The 19,469-nt window shown below is 36.4% G+C and overlaps 1 protein-coding gene and 1 non-coding gene across 4 annotated transcripts in view; one reads left to right on the forward strand and one right to left on the reverse strand.

Moving 5' to 3' along the window:
• GABRB2 (gamma-aminobutyric acid type A receptor subunit beta2) overlaps nucleotides 1-19,469 on the reverse strand; it is a 290,450-nt gene that overhangs the window by 130,176 nt on the left and 140,805 nt on the right. For all 3 annotated transcript variants that reach the window (XM_070793956.1, XM_070793955.1, XM_070793957.1), the window contains exon 6: nucleotides 6,588-6,670. In XM_070793956.1, the coding sequence (XP_070650057.1) occupies nucleotides 6,588-6,670 (83 nt within the window). The remainder of the gene's footprint in view (nucleotides 1-6,587; nucleotides 6,671-19,469) is intronic.
• Nucleotides 11,879-12,004, forward strand: LOC139184277 (small nucleolar RNA SNORD22). Its single transcript, XR_011567867.1, has one exon. It is a non-coding gene; the product is annotated as a small nucleolar RNA SNORD22 (small nucleolar RNA).

A 19,469-nucleotide genomic window follows, 5' to 3' on the forward strand; every position in this document is an offset into this window, starting at 1 on the left:
ATTCACGAGCTTGAGGAACCATACCAGACGGCACTTAGATTCAGTGAATGTCCTCTCATCCACCATCCCCCAAGAGCTCAAAACCCTATCTGAGCACCATTTCCTACATGACAGGTATTTTAAACCTACTGACATAAGACGTCACTAATTTTCACTTTGCTACTGCTGCTGCTAAGTCACTTCAGTCGTGTCCGACTCTGTGTGACCCCATAGACGGCAGCCGACCAGGCTCCCCCGTCCCTGGGATTCTCCAGGCAAGAATACTGGAGTAGGTTGCCATTTCCTTCTCCAATGCATGAAAGTGAAAAGTCAAAGTGAAGTCGCTCAGTTGTGTCCGACTCTTAGCGACCCCATGGACTGCAGCCTACCAGGCTCCTCTGTCCATGGGATTTTCCAGGCAAGAGTACTGGAGTGGGGTGCCATGGCCTTCTCTGAATTTTTCTCTTTAGGAGTGGAGAAACACAATGCTCTCTTTTTTCTCTAAGTTCTTAATTCTATATGTGTATCTACTGAAATAGATATAGATATACTGAAATAGACCAGCACACAGCATAACCTGGATCCAAAATATAAACACTTGGGAGATGGATTTCTCCTTTTTATTTGACAATTAAGTTTCACTGCCTACATGGTGATAAATATTATTAGGTCCCATTTAGTTCAGCAAATCCAATTCGTTCTACAGAGCTTCTCCATCCCTCTAAATTTAAGAAAAGTTGTAAAGTAAGCACAGACTATCCTGACCTTCTAGATTCCTCAGCACTTTATTTCAGGGCTTGCCTTAATCTTCCTTTAAGATCTTAGAGAACTAAATATTTCATCTTGGTATCACTTTTCACTAATGTGGTTTTTATATTCACTTATGTATTTAAACAATATCTATCTTCCTCATGATAAAGAGGAGCAGAGATACTGTGTTTTTCACCAGTATGTCTTAAGAGTTTATTACAATAATACCTGGTAAATAATTACTGCTCAATTAATACTTAATGAATGAAGAAATTATTGAGTGGAAACAAGCATGAATGCATTAACAATAAACTCAATCCTAATATTATCCTACTCCAAGCCTCCCAGAATCAAGTTATATCCTTCTCTCTGGAATGGAGCCAACATATTATTGATAAGGAGACAGGTGATAGTGATTTAGTAATGCAACTATTAGGCTCATTAGCATTTGAGAGAGGAAGGAAGGGAAGTAAGGAGAAGGATAGAGAGAGAGAAAGAGCAGATGAGTATCTAGAGTTTGCTTAACAGAAAGAAATAGTAAATAAGGTGAAATGTCAGGCATCAACTTCACAGTTAGTTGTTTAAGAGATAGGATCCTAAACCTGTTTCAATAAGATTGCTTAACTACCTACTTATAATAACATCTTATAAATTACTAATATAACACTATGTCTTATTCTCTATAGCAAAGATTTGCTACCTGATGAAATATGAATGCACTCCAATTTTTCATAAGGATAGACTGCTCAGTTTTTAAAATAGGGATCTTCCTGTTTATCTAGTTCATACAAAATCTAGTTGCCACATCACTACAGATTAATTGTGCCAATCATTAGGTGCATAAACTAGGGCAAATCACTTTACTTCCTCTCATCTCTTTCTGTAGTTGTAAAGACAGAAATAGTAACACATATATTATAGACATTAAACTAAAGTGCTCACAGGTGACAAAGAAGATTATTATATAATCATAAAGGTGTCAATTTATCAAGGAGATATAACAACTGTAAATATATATGCAACATCACAGCACCTTAATATATAAAGGAAATACTAACAAAACTAAAAGGAGAAATAAACAGGAATACAATAATAGCTTCAATTCCCCACTGTTAATAATGGAGAGATCATCCAAACTGAGAATCAATAACGAAAGAGTGGTTTTGAACAATACTATAGAACAAATGGACCTAACAGCAATAGGATACAGCTTCTTCTCAAGCATGCACAGAACATTTTCTAATATAGATTATATGCTAGGTCACAAAACAAGATTAGCAAATTCAATAAGATAGAAATTATATCAAATATTTTTTTCAACCACAATGGTATGAAACTAGAAATCAGTAACAGGAAACTCACTCACACATGAAAATAAAACAACTCAATCCTAAACAACTAATTTATCAAATAAAAAACCAAAAGAGAATAAAACATTTCTTGAGGTAAATGAAATAGAAACACAACAAACTTACGGAATGCAACAAAAGCAATTCCAAGAGGAAAGTTCGCAGCTATAAACACATGTATGAATAAAAAAAATAAAGTTCTCAAATAAAGTACCTTGAAGAACCAGGAAAAGAAGAAAAAACTAGGCTCAAAGTTGGCACTACAGAGAACAGGATACCAATGAAAATAAAACAATTATAAATGAAAAGATTAAGAGCTGGGTATTTGAAAAGACTAAAAAACTGACAATTGTTAACTAGGCTAACCCAGAAAAAATGAGAAAGAGCAAAAGTAAACAAAATGATTAATGAAAGAGAAGACATTCCAGCTAATACCAAAAAACACAAAGGTTGATGAGACTTCTATGAACAACTGTATGCCAATAAATTCAACCTTGCCAGTAAGTTAAATAACCTAGAAGAAATGGATACATTACTAGAAACATACAGTTTACTAAGACTGAAATGAAGAAATAGAAAATAAAAACAAACCAATTATTAGTGAGAAGATCAAATCAGCATTGAAAAACTTCCCAACAAAAGCCCAGAAACAAATGCTTTCACTGGTGAATTTTACCAAGCATTTAAAGAAGAATTAATGCCAATTATTCTCAAACTCCTCCAAAAAATTAAAGAGAAAGGAATGCTCCTGAACTTTTTTTACAAGGCCAGGATTACCCTGACACCAATGCTAGATAAGGATACTGTAAGAAAAGAAAACTACAGGCTAATACTCTTGACATGTATAGATGCAAAAATCCCCAACAGAATAATAGTAAACCAAATTCAACAGCCCACTGGAAAAATCATACACCATAAACAAGTAGGATTCATCTCTGGGATACAAGGATGTTTCAGCACATGCAAATCAAAATGAAAGATAAAAATCATATGATTAACTCAACAGATACAGAAAAAGCATTTGGAAAAAAAATCAACATTTTTTTTTTATGGTAAAAACCTTTGTCAAATTAGGTTAGAAGGGATGTATCTCAACATAATAAAGGCCATTATATAATAAGCTCACAGTTCATATCATACTCAATGATGAAAGGATGAAAGCTTTTCCTCTAAGACCAGAAATAAGGGGTCTACTCTCACCACTTCTATTCAACACAGTACTAGAAGTCCCTGTCATAGCAATCAAGAAAGAGAAAAAGAAATAAAAGATATCAAAATTAGAAAGAAGAAAAAATGTCTCTATTTGCAGGTGATATGATCTTTCACATAGAAAACCTTAAAGATTTCCAAAAAGCTGCAAGGAAACAAATTCAATAAAGCTGCAGTACACAAAATTAACATTAAAAAAATGAGTTGTAATTTTATACACTGACAACGAACTGTCAGAAAATGAAATAAAGAAAACAATCCTATTCGTAATAGCATCAAAAACAACACAATACTTAGAAATATAGACTGTTTAATCAAGGATGTTAAAAATCTGCATAATGAAATCTGTAAGACACTGATGAAAGAAACTAAAGAAGATGCAAATAAATGGAAAGATAGTATATGTTCATGAGTCAGAAGAATTAGTATTGTTAAAATGTCCACTACCCAAAGCCATCTATAGGTTCAATACATCATTTACCAAAATTTCACTGAAGTTTGTACAGAAATGGAACAATCAATCCTAAAATTTGTATGGAATGACAGAAGATCCTGAGTAGCTAAAGCAATCTTGAATAAGAATAATAAAACTGAAGTGTATCATACTCCTGATTTTAAACTATACTATTAAGCTATAGTAATCAAAACAGAATGGGTCTGTCATAAAAACACACATAGACCAATGGAACAGAACTGAGAGTCCAGAAATAAACCCTCACATTTATGGCCAGCTAATATCTGACAAGGGAGTTAAGAACAATCAATAGAGAAAAGTCTCAGTCAAAAAAAGGTGTTGGGAAAACTGGAAAACCCATGCAAAATAATTTATATCACAGAAATGCAAATCAAAACCACAATGAATAACCACCTCACACCTGCCAGAATAATCATCATTAAAAAAAGACAGATAAGTGCTAGCTAGCTAGAATGCGAAGAATAGGGAATCTTCTGTACTAATGATAAGAATATAAATTAGTATAGTCACTATGGAAAACAGCATGGAAGTTTCTCAAAAAATTAAAAGCAGACCTACCATATGATCCAGTAATCCTGCTTCTGGGTACACATCCAAAAGAAATTAAAGCACTATTGCTAAGAGGTTCCTGTATGCACAGGTTCATTATGGCATTCTTTACAATAGCCAAGACATGGAGTCAACCTAAATGTCTACTGTTGGGATGAATGGATAAAGAAAAGGGGACACACACATACACAATGGAATATTATTCTTCCATAAAAAGGAAATCCTGCCGCTTGTGACAACATGAATGAACCATGAGGGATTTGGTTAAGGGAAATAAATCAAAGACCAATTTTGTATGATCTTACTTACCTGTGGAATCTAAAAAGAACTCATAGAAACAGTTAAAAGGTACAAACTTTCAGTTATAAGGTGAATAAGATCAGAGTATCTAATCTACAGAATGGTGACGATAGCTAATAAGGCTGTACTATGTACTTAAAGTTGCTAAGAGAGTAAATATTAGAAGTTCTTCGCACACACACACCCCCCCTCATAACTATTTGAAGCAATGAATGTGTTAAATAACCTCACAGTGGTGATCATTTTGTAATATATACACATAACAAATCATTACATGGTGCATCTGAAGCTCACATAATGTCATATGTCAATTTTATCAATTGACAACATGTCAATTATATCAATTGACAATATGTCAATTTCTCAAAAAAGTTGAAAAAAATCTCTATCATTCATCAGGGTAGTTGTGAATTGAAATAAGATAGGTAAAAGCCCCTCTATAAAACTTAAACTTTCTAAAAGTCTAAAGAATTATCATGTTAATTTTAAATATTCATGTCAGAACTATGACATGGAACACTTGTGTGTTGACTGCATTATTTATTAGGCATCATCAGTATTTTTTAAAATAAAAAGACCTTGTTTACTTACCTGTGAGGGTTGTGAAAGGCTCAAATGAAATAATACCAGTACAAATGCTTTAATCATGTACAATTATGATTATTTAAAATATCAGTCAAATTCTACCACAAAAAATGCTCTTACCACAAAAATTCATTACTAGTACACAGCAACAAATTTTTTTCAAATTATCCTTACATCAACTATTTGAAGCAACCAAAGAATCAGAACTTTGAGGAACACTATTCTCTAAACTGTATCATAAGTTATGAAAACACAATGCCATTTGAAAGATATCTACATAACAAATGATCAAAATCCCAGAGACCAATTTCATTAAATAGCTCCTTGTAGCAAAGATCTAATGTGAAAACAATGATGACTTGGAAATACAAGTATGAAATCAGGCTTTCAAAAAGTACATGTAAATTTAATTATCCCTCGAAGTTATTTTTTGAAATGGGCAAAAATACCAGGAATGTGTCATAAATGCTGTATTTCTGCTCAAAGCAGTGATTTAGAGTTGCACAGCTTGCCAAGGCTTGACTTCCTCTGAAAGGCAGAGGGTATAAGGAAAGTAGTCAAGCTGCTCATTATTTGGAATGCTGGATATAAAATCATCAGTTTCCAATTGTTTGATAGGATGAAATATAAAAACACCACAAAAAATTGGCAGAGAAAAAAAGATTCAAAGTCCTACTCCACCTTAAATGGCCTCACTGTGTGACCTCTGAAATGGTAATGGGTTATGAAATCAATGTTTTAGCCTACACAAAAGTGTAGGTAGCTGGATTGTCAAGAAGGATGCTAAAACTGTGGCCTAGAAAAAGCACCAACACTCTAAACAGGTCAGCACAGGAAACAGAATACACATGCCTCAAACTTGCTCATCATATAGCCTTCAGCAAGAATATAAAATACATTTTATTCACTGAAAATAGTTTCTCGAAACAAAAAACAACCCACCAAGCCACAATCTATGAACACATTAACTAATTCAGAGGCCACCTTTACCCTGCACTTGCAGAGGTAATGTTTGTAAAAGGCAAAGACAATTAGGGCATCTTGTATCATCCTGCCATCTCCACCTATTTTCCCAATTGGTGCAGCTCTCTGCACCAATTCCATATAATAAATGCCCGAAATAACCATTAGTCTCCGTTCAGACTTTAGTATTTCCCTTTAATTGCTAGATTACTACTTCCCTACACTTCTCTCCTGGAATTTAAGGATGAGATGAAGAGGGTGGCAGCATCATTGAAGGAAGACATTGCCAGTGCCTCCCTCCACCAAATTTGGCAAGCTAGCACAAACCTAACAGGACTGTGGTCTGAAATGAATGAGGGTAGGAAATCTATGCCCAAGGAGAACCTTAAAACCCAAGTGCAGTCTAGCTGGATTCTCAAAAAACTTACAACTTTCAATTTCCAAGGTGCAGTTTTGTTCATCCAGTGGGTACCGCCTCAGGTCCATCATACAGGCAGCTGTGGTTGTGATTCTAGAAAAGAAATATCAGTGATACATGCTGTTAGCTGGTCCATGACTGAGCTGGAAAAATTAAGTCCCAAAGAAGATAGCACTGGGTCTCAAGGAGCCTGATTTAGCCTAATCTCTAACAAAAAGAGTGCTACAACTTTGGAAAATCATTTTCCCTGGTGGGCCTCATGATGCTTTGTAAATTAAACAGAGTGTACTAAGTTAGTATTCTCCCAAGATTTGGCCCATTACCTACCTGGTACCCCAAATCACCTGGAAGCATTTATTAAACAGGCAGTTTCTATTCTCCAGAAGCTCTTGTGATGGAATGGGGCCATCCCAGGACTCTATTTTACAAGCATGACAGGTGATTGAGAAAATCAATGTGGCTCTCAGTCTTCCACTCATGTTTGTTTTCTCCTTCTTTTCTTAAGATCTTAAAATCAAATTTCCCAACAATCTCAGCTTTGGTCCATCATTTTTGACATTTCTATACAGAGTGTAGTGCTTTGCAAGTGTGTTAGTATAATACACAATAAGCTTTTCGTCTGTCACCTAATTTGCTCTATCCTGAATAATCTTTCTATAGCCCTTTAGAGAGTTTCCTCCTATTGGTTGGAAGGATTATTTATCTAAAACAGACAGTACCTTTATAATTTATCAGGGAGAGATGTATATGTCTCCAGTGTCTTTATATTTCTCTGTCATCATTTTTCACTAACCTCTCTTTTCACTAATAGAAGACCTACTAGAAAGAGCCAAAAAACATACAGTCCTAAGTGATTATCAGTATGGTTTCTGATCAATAAGGCAGCATAATTTTATGAAAAAGCACACTTTAAAACACAACAGACAAAGGTATGAATCCTAATTCTGCCTTGTTAACACTGAGATATACATCAAAATGGTCAATATCTCCTAACCAACCTTAGTTTCTTTGTCTGTAAAAAGGGGGCATTTTAATAACAATAATAATTACCTAACAGTTTCTGGACGAAGTAATATAATAATTTATGTAAAGAATATAAAAGAGGACCTATACATAACAGGTCCTTTACATCCGGTAAACAAAACCAAGGGAAAAACTGGTGTTGATGAACTTTGGCATACTCTACTCTGAGAGGCACTATACTTGTGTGTTGGAAACAGAGAAATAAATGCAGCCCTAGCTCGAGAGAAACAATCCATAGCTTGACCTTTTTCATTAAAAGGTCTCAGGCATTGGGCTTCCCTGATGGCCCAGTGGTTACGAATCTGCCTTCCTATGCAGAGGGTACAGAATCGATCCTCTGCTGGGGAGCTAGGATCCCACATGCTTCATGGCCAAAAAAAAAAAAAAAAAAAAAGAAAGAGAAAAGAAAAGGTTTTGAGCACAACTTACACAGTCCAGGTAGACTGAATCTATGAAATTCCTTGGTCAGGTTTAAGCGTCTTACGCCTTTGTTGTAGGATGAAACGCATAAGTTATTGTAAGTAGTTCCTGCCTCTTTAGTTTGATTACTGCTTCATTAAGGTTTGTGCTTTGCTAATTTTTGCTTTCCTATTTAGTCATAAGTGAGCATCCTATGACTGTTGTTCATCTTGGACTCCTTCCTCTCCTTTACCAGGAGGATTCTCTGCCTCAACTCCTCAGCCATCTGCCTTCTTCAGCATCCATGGCCCCATTGCCCCACTTCCGTGTTACTATAGGATCTCGGTCTCTTAGTCTCTCCATCTGCCTCCCTACTATTATTTATACGGTGGTAAGACATTTTAAAGACACAGATAGGATTCTACCACTCCTCTTCAAAATTTTTAGAGGCTCTTCCAAAAAATTCCCAATCTTGGCTATGACGTACTGTTACCTGAATAATCTAACCTTTTCTTCTCAATATGATCTCATACCAAGTCGTCACTCACTATTTCCAGTCTTCACATCTGTTCTCTCTGCCTAGAATATGAATTTCCCCACCCCCGATACTCACAAAGCCCTATATTTTCCTTATCCTTCATCTCAAAATCACCTCTTCTGAAAGGGATTTCTTAAGCAGTCCACCCAAAGTATCTGCCTTACTCAAGCTCCATCTTAGCTATTTATTTTCTTCAAGGAATTATTACAATCTGAAATTATCTTGCTTATTTCTATTTTGTAAGAATGATGTTTCTCAGTAAACTTTAAGCCATTTAAAAGCTGAATTTTTTCTATTTATTGTAAGAGAATCAAAAGGGATCTGTTGAAAGGATAAAGACATGAATTATAGAATGAAGCACTTGGTTTTGCTGTGCATAAATCTTTTATTTGGGGGATTATTTTACTGCATAATTTCTCTTTTTTAAAACTTATATCTTATGTTTTAGAGATTCATTTTATATTTTTAACAGTAAGTAAAACTTAATCTACTTATTAAATTATATAACTAGTTAAAGAGTTTTCTATTAAACTGATTGTTTCTGCTTTTGATGGGACTGATCAAATGTCTATAATTTATTATTTTATAAATTATAAAAATTATATAAAACTTTAACACTCACATTTGCTCAGGGTTAAAAGAGGACAATTTATTTTGGTTATGTGATACTTGGCTAAATTTTTCACTGGTCTACTGTCTTTATTTAACATGTAGATGTAACTGAATTACCACTAACATAGAGGAACTTGTGTAGAAGAGAAATTGTCAAAGGAAATAAAATTAGCTACCTAGTGGGCATACAAATTCTCATGCTATTTGAGTAAAATAGCAGATACAATCTTCATCTTGATACACTAGATAAAATTAACTTTGTTTGATAGAATGAACACCAAAGACATGAAAGGTACAAGGGCGTACACAGGATAAAGAGGGACAGTCAAAAATAGATGTCTGATTGTGTAGGTGAGGTGAATTTTGCAACTGCTACTGTAATATGCTGTGGTTTACGCTTTCCACTGATGCATATTCAAGGCAACTAACATCTGTGAACACTAGGGCTGTGAGCAAGAAAAATAAATTGACTAATGCTATTGCAGAAGCAATTGGGTTTCTACTTATGCTTTAAAAATGAAGTATTAGGAAAGTGTTTTTCTCACATCAACAACATTCATATTCCCACTGATGTTTCACTTTTTTTTTTTTAAATGTTATAGCATACTTCATAAAGGGCTTCCCTGGTGGCTCAGTGCTAAAGAATCCGCCTGCCAATGCAGGAGACAGATGTGGGTTCGATCTCTGGGTTTGGGAAGATCCCCTGGAGAAGGAAATGGCAACCCACTCCAGTGTTCTTGCCTGGGAAATCCCATGGACAGAGCCTGGCAGGCCACAGTCTACGGTGTTATAAGAGAGTCAGACTTGATTTAGTGACTAGTTGACTAAAAAACAACAACTTCATAAAACTAACTAAAAATATATATAAATGTTTTCTAGTTGATGTTTATAAGCATTTGTGTCTCCTGTTGGGATTAAAATAGAAATTCTGTAGCCAAAATAATCCACTTGGAATCCTGATAATACAGAAAAAGATGAGTGACCAGGGACAAGGCACTTACACGCACCAATGTGTGGTTGCTCCTGAAACAATGAACTAAAAACTTGCCATATTGCTTTATTATGAGATGATAAAAGTAAGAAAAAAATCTGTAACACTAAATGTTCTTCATCTTTTGTTATTACTCACTGCTAATGAGTAGACACAGTGATAACTCATTTAACCAGTAGCTACTTGGTAGCGGGCATATGTATATGTTTGTACGCGTGAAGAAATGTAGAATATTCACACCCTTATAAGCAAATCAGAGCTATGATATAAATCATGTCCCAACATATAAATATTCAAAAAGAGTCATTATGTCATATGTGTATATGAAATCCTTATTAACAAATTTTAAGACAAAGTACAGACTGAACTGAACAGACGTAACAAATCTGCATATTTTCTAGGTGTTTTATGAGATCAGAAACCACATCTATTTTTATTTGTATCTCAAAAACCTTGCCAGGTGCTGGCCTATGCCAAGATTAAAATAAAAATAATAATAACAACAACATAAAACAAACAAAATTGTCAAGGTCACAAGTATTCTCAAACTGAGGATTTTGAAACAATTCTCTAATATAAGTGTCTGATTCAATTTATTTTAAAAAGTCCTAAAACAAATTTGAAGTCAAAATCATCCTTACAGAAGAAGCCACCTTGGAATAAATTTTATTCAGAAAAGCTCAATGACCAACATCAAAATCTATTCCTTGGGACACTGATTTATAACAGAGCTACATTTCTCAAAGAATAAATCAACAGAATAAATATAATTAATGGGTTTTTCATGAACCTGCCTTTCTGAATCCTGATAAACATCCTTAATGGGCCTTAAATTACTCAGCATCACTACATTTCAAAGAGTCTTTGAAATGTAGCTAATAACTCATTAGGCAGGTATCCTGGTTAAGTTTTAAGACCATTGGGAAATATATGAAGACAGTCCAGTTTTCAGTCAAAGGAAACAGTCAATGATGCCTCCAAAATGAAAACTGAAGAAATCGTCTATAGTTAAAACTGGAAATGTGTCTTCTTTGGGGGGCTGAATACTAATGCATGATGAGAGCTACTTTTGGTAGCACCACTGAAACTCTAGTACTTTGGCCACCTCATGCGAAGAGTTGACTCATTGGAAAAGACTCTGATGCTGGGAGGGATTGGGGGTAGGAGGAGAAGGGGACGACAGAGGATGAGATGGCTGGATGGCATCACCGACTCGATGGATGTGAGTTTGAGTGAACTCCGGGAGATGGTGATGGACAGGGAGGCCTGGCGTGCTGAGATTCATGGGGTCGCAAAGAGTCAGACACGACTGAGCGACTGAACTGAACTGAATATTCTAACTGGGCTAAGAGATCTTTAGATAAACTTTTTATTCCTCAGCCATTGGGCACAGTTATCCAAAAGATTTATGTCACAAAATACTGACATAGTGCAGGAAAACTCAGTATGTAACAAAGCATAAAAAGTCACTAGAGGCAGCTATAAAATCAAGAAATACAACTATGCCAGTATTTCATATCAAAGACATAACAGACATTTTAAAGTGTCATTAACTGAGATTTACTGATGCTAGTATATCATTCCAAGTTTGAATATGACCTAAGATAGTTATTAAGTGATAACAAATGCCTTTGCCCCTCAGCCAATAGGAAATAACTGAGAATCATCAATGTGACACATGGGGTCTTTCAGCAGATTGTTCAACAGGGGCTTTTAGGAGCTAAAATATATGGTTAATTCCCAGTGAAGAAATACTCACAAGTCTTACTTCCTGTCCTAGTCCCAGAGCCTGTAAAGGTGAACCCACTGGGGCTGGCTGGGGGAGAAGAGGAAAGCTTGTTCCAGAGGGAACTGTCTGAGGGATCATGAGAGTTCCTAAACAAGGCAAAGGGGGAATAAATGACTTTTTGAAAGGCAGATATTTTTCCCCCCTAGATCTGAAGAAAGAACAAAGCACAGATAATGGAATCCAATGTGGAAGATGTCAAAACTGAAAAATCCTTATACAGATTCCCTGTTCAAACTAGCATACAATCATTTCAGCCTTTCTAAATAAAATTTTTTTTAAACCTTCAAAAAAAATAAATAAATAAAATATATGGTTAATCATGTGCCTTAATATGTGAAAAACTTGTTAGGATTTCAACCAGAGATTATCAAAAAGTGACTCTGAACTTTTACTTTGATCTATCAAGATAACATTCCAGCTGTTCCACCAAAAAAAAAAAAAAATTCAGCATCTTGGCATATTTTTTAAAGAAAATTAGCTGCCTTATCCCCAACTATGTTCAAAAAACAATGTTCTAACTTACTGCATGCTTGTACTTTGTTCAAAATATACATTTATTAAACACACAACTTATTCTAATTACAAGGGACAAAAAAGGAACCTCTGGGATTGGTAGGCAGCATTAATATAGAAAAATTAGGATGTTAAAAAGGTCAATTATCAAAAAACACATTGATATTTTTGTATGATTAAATATGTATTATGAAAATACATATTTTTCTAGCTGTAAAACAAACATTAAACACGTCCAACTATGGGGGGAAATTCCAATTACTTTATTTCAGCATAAAAGTATGAACTGAAATTTTGAGAAGTTCTAAAGAGCTCATCTGAGTCACTTCCCCTGAAAGTCCTTAATTTTTTTTGTTTTAATATCTCCAAGAAAACTTGACATTATTTTGTATCTTACAACTATTCCAGTTGGGAAACTAATGTCTTACATATTTCCCCTCTTACATGTTCTTGTCTTTTGTAGAGAAGACAGAACACCTACTGCAGGAGTCAGCTGACCTCAGCTCTGGTATTCTCAATAACAACATATCTCAAATTAATTGATCTCTTACTATGTTCCAGACACCATCCAGTGTTACTGAAACATATCATCTTCTTTAACATGAGGAGTGTCCTATCATTATTTCCACTTTATAGATAAGATAATAGAGACACAGAACGATAGAGTGATTTTCTCCAAAAGTCACAGAGGGAGTAGTGGAGTTGAGACTTAAATCTAGGATGTTAGTCTCCGAAGCCCACATAGGTAACTACCAGGCTATCACTAACTAGGCAGGTTGACCTTGATGAAGTCATTTAGCCTCTCTGGAGGACTGGCCAATTTCTTAGATCCCAAGTGAGCTTGGAAATTCTACAATGCTGTGAAAATACATTACATGTTCTATGACCCCGTATATTTTGTAATTTTGTTTTACCCACACATTCAAAGACTGTATTTCACAGCTGTTTATTCTGTTTTAGTCAATTATGTAGATTAGCCCACCCCAGACATGCAAACACAGGCCGCTCCCCTAGGAGTCCCACATATTCTCTCCCGATTGAAGGTCTCCCACAGCATTTTTCTTCTAGCCTATGCTTTTGATTTACCTCCATAGAGGCCTTCTGCTTAAATTATAATCTCCAACACTGATGCATAATTGTTTTTAAAAGTTCTTTACAAGTCCTCCTGTAGAGTCACATGGGCTACTATGCTCAACTTTGTAATCACCAAAAAAAGTAAGATTGCTAGCAATCATGCTACCATTTGACAAATCATGCCTTTCAGACTGGAGCTATTTGTACTCATGTGCAGCTGTTGGCTTTCTGTGACTCCTTGCTCTTTTGGAATCTTATTCTCTGTAAAGATACCCTGCACAATAAAGGAAACACAGGTTTCTGCTACAAATTCAGGGATTACAATGAAAGACATTTCCTTAAGTAACATGCCTATGGAATCCAAACAGCAGTATCTCAAAACATCTCATTCTGTAAGCATATAAATCCTAATCAACCAAAATGTTGATACAGACATACCCATCTGTAGTCAGTCCTGTGTTTATCAAGATTCTCCATATTACATTCCTGGTGGTCTTATTCACAAACCCTTTGCTTGTCTCATAAATGAGAATATCCATTCTTCGTTCTAGATTAAATCTTAAAAGGATTCTTACCCTGAGGGGGAAAAAAAATCTTTTTTTTTTTCTCTTTTATTTTTTGATTCACAACCTAACAACTGAAATCTGGCTTCAGATCGCCATAAGAGATTTAATTATACAAGAGCCACTTATCACTGGGAAAGACATATAGCCAGGACTCTAATTATTTCAACAATGATTTCTTTTTAGTTTGTTTTCACAATTTAAAACAGTGTTTAGATATGCCAGATACTTATTGTTGCATTTAATATTTAAAATAGCTTTTTTATTTATGACGCATTAGAGACATACCGTTTCAGAATAAGTTCACCAGTTTTATTCCAGTCCTTTATTTATATATTTATTCTTTAACAAAATGAGAGGCTCACAGCTGCTGATCTATAGCTGGTCAGTGACTGACTGAGGTTATAACCTCAGACGGATCTGCTGTCACTTCTCCCACATCCAGTCCCATATAATTTTAAACTGTAAACTACACATGCTGGAGGTCTTCCTTCATTTCTCCAGCTCCACCCTCCACCCTTAACCACCAGACTAGACTGCGTAGACTTCAAAACTTCTCTGACTTCCGGCTGGATTTGGTCAATGGGGAGCAGAACAGGAGTCTGGGGAGGGGGAAAGTGAGAGTCTGGGAACTGTACTCCAGACCCCATCCCCAGGAACTTGTGAACAGGTCCCTTGACTATTCCCTCCTCTCGCTCTTGAAGTCTAGGATGCAAGGGAACAGATGGCAACCTGCTGATCCTATCTCGGGGGTGGGCAGGGAACGGTTCCTTCTCTTTATAAATTGACTCCTTCTCTTTGTAAATTACCCTTTTATTACAAGTCATCTCAAATTATCCCACTTTCACTAAGGCATCTGTTTCCTGTTGCACCCCTAACTGATAGAATGTATTATAGAAATGTATTTAAAATCTGAAGTTTCTCTAGCTAGGCTGTCAAAAAAATTAGAAGCATATTCCATTCCTGGGTCCTTTTATCTTAGGATTTTAGGGATGTGGGGATGAAGTTTTCCTTGTACTTAAAATGAACTGCCTCCTTCCTATGATTCCAGTCTCAGTTCACTGGAGCCCACCCAAAAAGCACTATCTCTCCACGCCAGCCAAAGCAACCCTTTCTCCCCTACCACTTGTCACTGTCTCGTTTAATTTTATTTCCTTCACAATACCTATCATAGGATTACCCTGGCAGTCCAGTGGTTAAGACTGGACTTCCAACTGTGCTTCCAATGCAGTGAACGCAGGTTCAATCCCTGGTCAGAGAACTAAGATCCCACTCATTGTGCTGTGTGGCCATTTTTTTTTTTTTAAATAAAATAACACGGAGAAAATACTTCAAAAAGTACTTATATTACCTGAAATTAGTCTGTGTATGCATTGGCTTATTCATTACCCTCTGTCTCCCTAGCAGACTCAGAGTCTGTGTTAAGCTGGGTTTTTACAAAGCAGATCCTTAAGGATGCTCACTAGGGATCACCATCTGTGAAAGCAAGAAGGAGCTGGACAAAGGAAAATGCTGATGTAGGATGCTAGCCCAGCAACATGGACGTTCTGACCAGAGTACTGCCATGAGAGTTACTCACATGAGACTGAAATGACCTTTAAACCACCTCCCTCTTCCACCATCACTACACACACACACACCTTCCTTGAACAGCTGGCATCTGATGGTTGAGAAAAAGATACACTCGATTAAAAGGTCAGTGAGAAACATGTTCTGAGGTTGATCCAGCCTCCAACATGCCCTCACACACATTTTCCCTGCAGTACATGGTTATAACTGTGATCACCTAAACCAGTAAGTAAAAGAGATTTTACTGTTATTGCTGCTGCTGTTATTTTTCAAACACAAAAAATAAATTACTCAAAGCAGCCTCCTATCACATACTAGCAACTCAGCTTGCACTTATGACTCCAACAAAAGCTACCAACAATGCCATTTCAGACTTATCTGCCACTCATCTCTAACGGCAAAATATTTCCATCTCAGTGGCATGTTTGCTATTTAAGTCTTTTATATAAAACAGGTACCAAATACGCAGGAGAATGTTTCACACCATTAGAAGCCACACATTTGTGTTAAAACCTTATTCAGTGCTTCATGTTAATTATATTTCAATGGAAGTGGAAGAAAAGAATTAAAAGTAAATAAAAAGTGTGATATGAAGTATAAAAAGATGAGAAAACACAAATTAAACCTGAGGATTATTACCTATCTAATCAGCAAAAACATTAAAGAAATGATAATATTCAGTACTACACATTTTGCAGGGAAACGGACCCTTTCACACATGCTACCAGTAGAATTATAAATCAGAACACTTTCTGGATGACAGGCTTTCTGTAACAGAGAAGAATGGCTAGCATAACGTTCATTGATCTTCTCTAAGTTTCGAATACACGGGGGCACAGAGGTCAAGAACAGAGGCCTTGGCAGTGACGAGTGGTGCTGGGCTCATATCTTGGCACTGCCTCTTGCTGTGTGACCTTGAGCCAACATATAGAGAGGAGCTGCTATAATACAAAAGGTCCTTTTGAATGCTGGACAATTATTTCTTCAGAATTCTAAGGAGGTATGACCCTGAGCATCCCACAAAAAAGCAAGACTTTCTTCTGACTTGAAAAAATCATCCTGATTCTTCAGAAGCTTTTAGCTACTTAGGATGAAGTTTTGAAGTGGGAGTAGAGGGTGCCTGTGGATAAGATCAACTAAAAGGTGAAATCCAGAGAGCCCCTTATAACTGAAGACTGCTGCTGCTGCTGAAGACTAGTTTAAACAAAAAGCTTAGAATTTAAGATGGAAAAAAAATGTCTTTAAAAAGTTATCCCCACACATGTCTTGTGATGCAGCGTGGTTAAAGAAAACAAGAGAAAAAGAAAAAAAAAAATTGTCTTGTACCCAAAAGATGATACACTGAGTAAGAACTGTGTGTTCCTGCTCAGTCGTGTCCAACTCTTTGCAACCCCATGGACTGGAGCCGCCAGGCTCCTCTGTCCATGGAATTCTCCAGGCAAGAATACTGGAGTGGGGTGCCATTCCCTTCTGCAAGGGATCTTCCCAATCCAGGGATCAAACTCAGGTCTCTTGAGTCTCCTACAGTGGCAGGCGGATTCTTTACCACTGCACAACCTGGAAGCCCAAATAAGATTAGCTGACTAAATAGAGAACTGAAGCAGAGTGAAGTAAATCATCAAAAAAATACATAAACCCTGGGGTTCATTTTAAAGAAAACTCTTGGAGAAACAGAAAAGGCTCGCACAAAAAAGGGCATAAACACTTATGTTGAAAATGACAGACAATTTATAATACAAGTCACTAAATATTATTATAGCACAGTACAGGTCACTAAATGTTACTGTTTGTGTGTTAGTCTCACAGTCATGTCCAACTCTGTGACCCCATGGATTGGAGCCCTGTCAGGCTCCTTTGTACATAGAATTCTCCAGGCAAGAATACTTGAATGGGTAACCATTCCCTCCTCCAGGCAATCTTCCAGACCCAGGGAATCTAACCCAGGTCTCCTGCACTGCAGGCAAATTCTTTACCATTTGGGCCACCAGGGAAGCCCAAATGATTATTAGAGCACAGTACAAAAGGTACGAATGAAGACAAGCACATCCAATTCCTGGATGAAAACTGAAAACATCAGAAAAGGTATCAGAAAAGGAAAAGGTGTGTAACACCATTTTTATACAGATAATTTCATTTCCTCCAAGCTGGAAAATGGGGACAGGGTTGGAAGAATGAGAGGATGGACAACAAGGTAAAGAATGGTTGTGCTGTCAGTATTTCCTGCAGCTTGCCTGGTCTCTCTCTCAGTTTCTTTCTCCGGGGGGAAAAAAAAATGGCAAACTAGCTTCATAATTCAGTAAAATGTTACTGAGTATTAAACCCTGAAAATTAATTGTTTAACAAATAGATGAGTGAGCTCTGCTGTTCCACCTGAAGAAGAAAGCAGACTGATGGATGTAATAAGAGCCTCTATTTTTACAGAGGGCTCAAGGGAGCAATGATGGGCTGTTCGCATGGTCCAAATAGGAAGCTATGGTCATAAATTCTAACATGAAGGACATGGAGGATTTAGGTTAAATAGAAAGATGACTTGGCTGATAGTGAAGGCTATAAAATCATGAAACAGATCCCTGGGTGAATGGTAGATTTCCCTTTCTGGAAATGATGTGTAAAGAAGAGGCTCATCTATCAGGGTGATGGAGAGGGGCCCAGCACATTAGGATGGTTTAGGTGACAAGTCTGCACTTTCTGGTTCACCAAAGCAGCCTCTATCTTTAATTTCCAGCAACTAAAGCAAATGCCTAAATCCCTTGCAGCCTGAGCGTGCCTCTGATAATTTGGCTTGTAATGGATTTTAGCTTAATAAAACAGACAATAACATGAAGAGTTGCTAAAAGTAATTAAATAACTGAAGAGGTGTAATATAGCCTATAAACATTCAAGTATTTCAACGCATGCTTAATGACATCCAGGGCCAGGTAAAGATGTATTTCTGTCAGGTAATTACTAACAATTATTTAGGACTGTTCTCAGAGCACTGGGATGCAACATTAAATGTTGGTTATCATCTTCATGCTCAGTGTTCACATTAGTTAAGCATTTGTGGTACTGTAACACCATAATGTCACTAATGAGTAATTATTTCTAGAGCAATTATTTTTTAAGTGATTAAGACGCGTTGTATCACTGTGACACAACTGACTTCATATTTGCTTTCTCAATAGCTCCCTTGTCTTCCCTACAAGTTCCCTTCCCCAAAGCATATTAGACTGTCTTTTTCTCACAGGAAAAGAATAGACTAATAATTACCAAATGCATACCGTCCATGAGAGAAATACAATGCAACAAGCTGAGGTCTGCTAATTCTTAAGCTACCATTAGGGAGCTGAAGAGAGTATCAGGATATTAAGTTGGATAATATATACATTCAAAAACCTAAAATTTGCAAGTTTATCATCACTTTGTCAATGAGCCTGAACTGTAAAATTTCTGAATGCCAATAAAGGTGCTGACCAATATTAGTTTATCCACAGTGACAGCTTACATTCTGCGTGGTGCTTACTAAGCCCTGTAGAAGATATTTAATAAAGTATTAAGATATAGTCTTTGACCTTAAGAACCTTAAAATCAAAGACAAGACACAAGATAAACTGATATAGAAAGGTATTATTTGGGATCCCAGATAGCTGAGACAGTAAAGAATCTGCCTGCAATGCAGGAGATACAGGTTTGATCCCCGGGTTGGGAAGGTAACCTGGAGAAGGAAATGGGTTTCAACATTCAGAAAACTAGGATCATGGCATCTGGTCCCATCACTTCATGGGAAATAGATGGGGAAACAGTGGAAACAGTGTCAGACTTTTATTTCTGGGGGCTCCAAA

Source organism: Bos indicus, chromosome 7 (assembly GCF_029378745.1).
Source record: "Bos indicus isolate NIAB-ARS_2022 breed Sahiwal x Tharparkar chromosome 7, NIAB-ARS_B.indTharparkar_mat_pri_1.0, whole genome shotgun sequence".
In the NCBI taxonomy this organism is placed as follows: Eukaryota; Metazoa; Chordata; class Mammalia; order Artiodactyla; family Bovidae; genus Bos; species Bos indicus.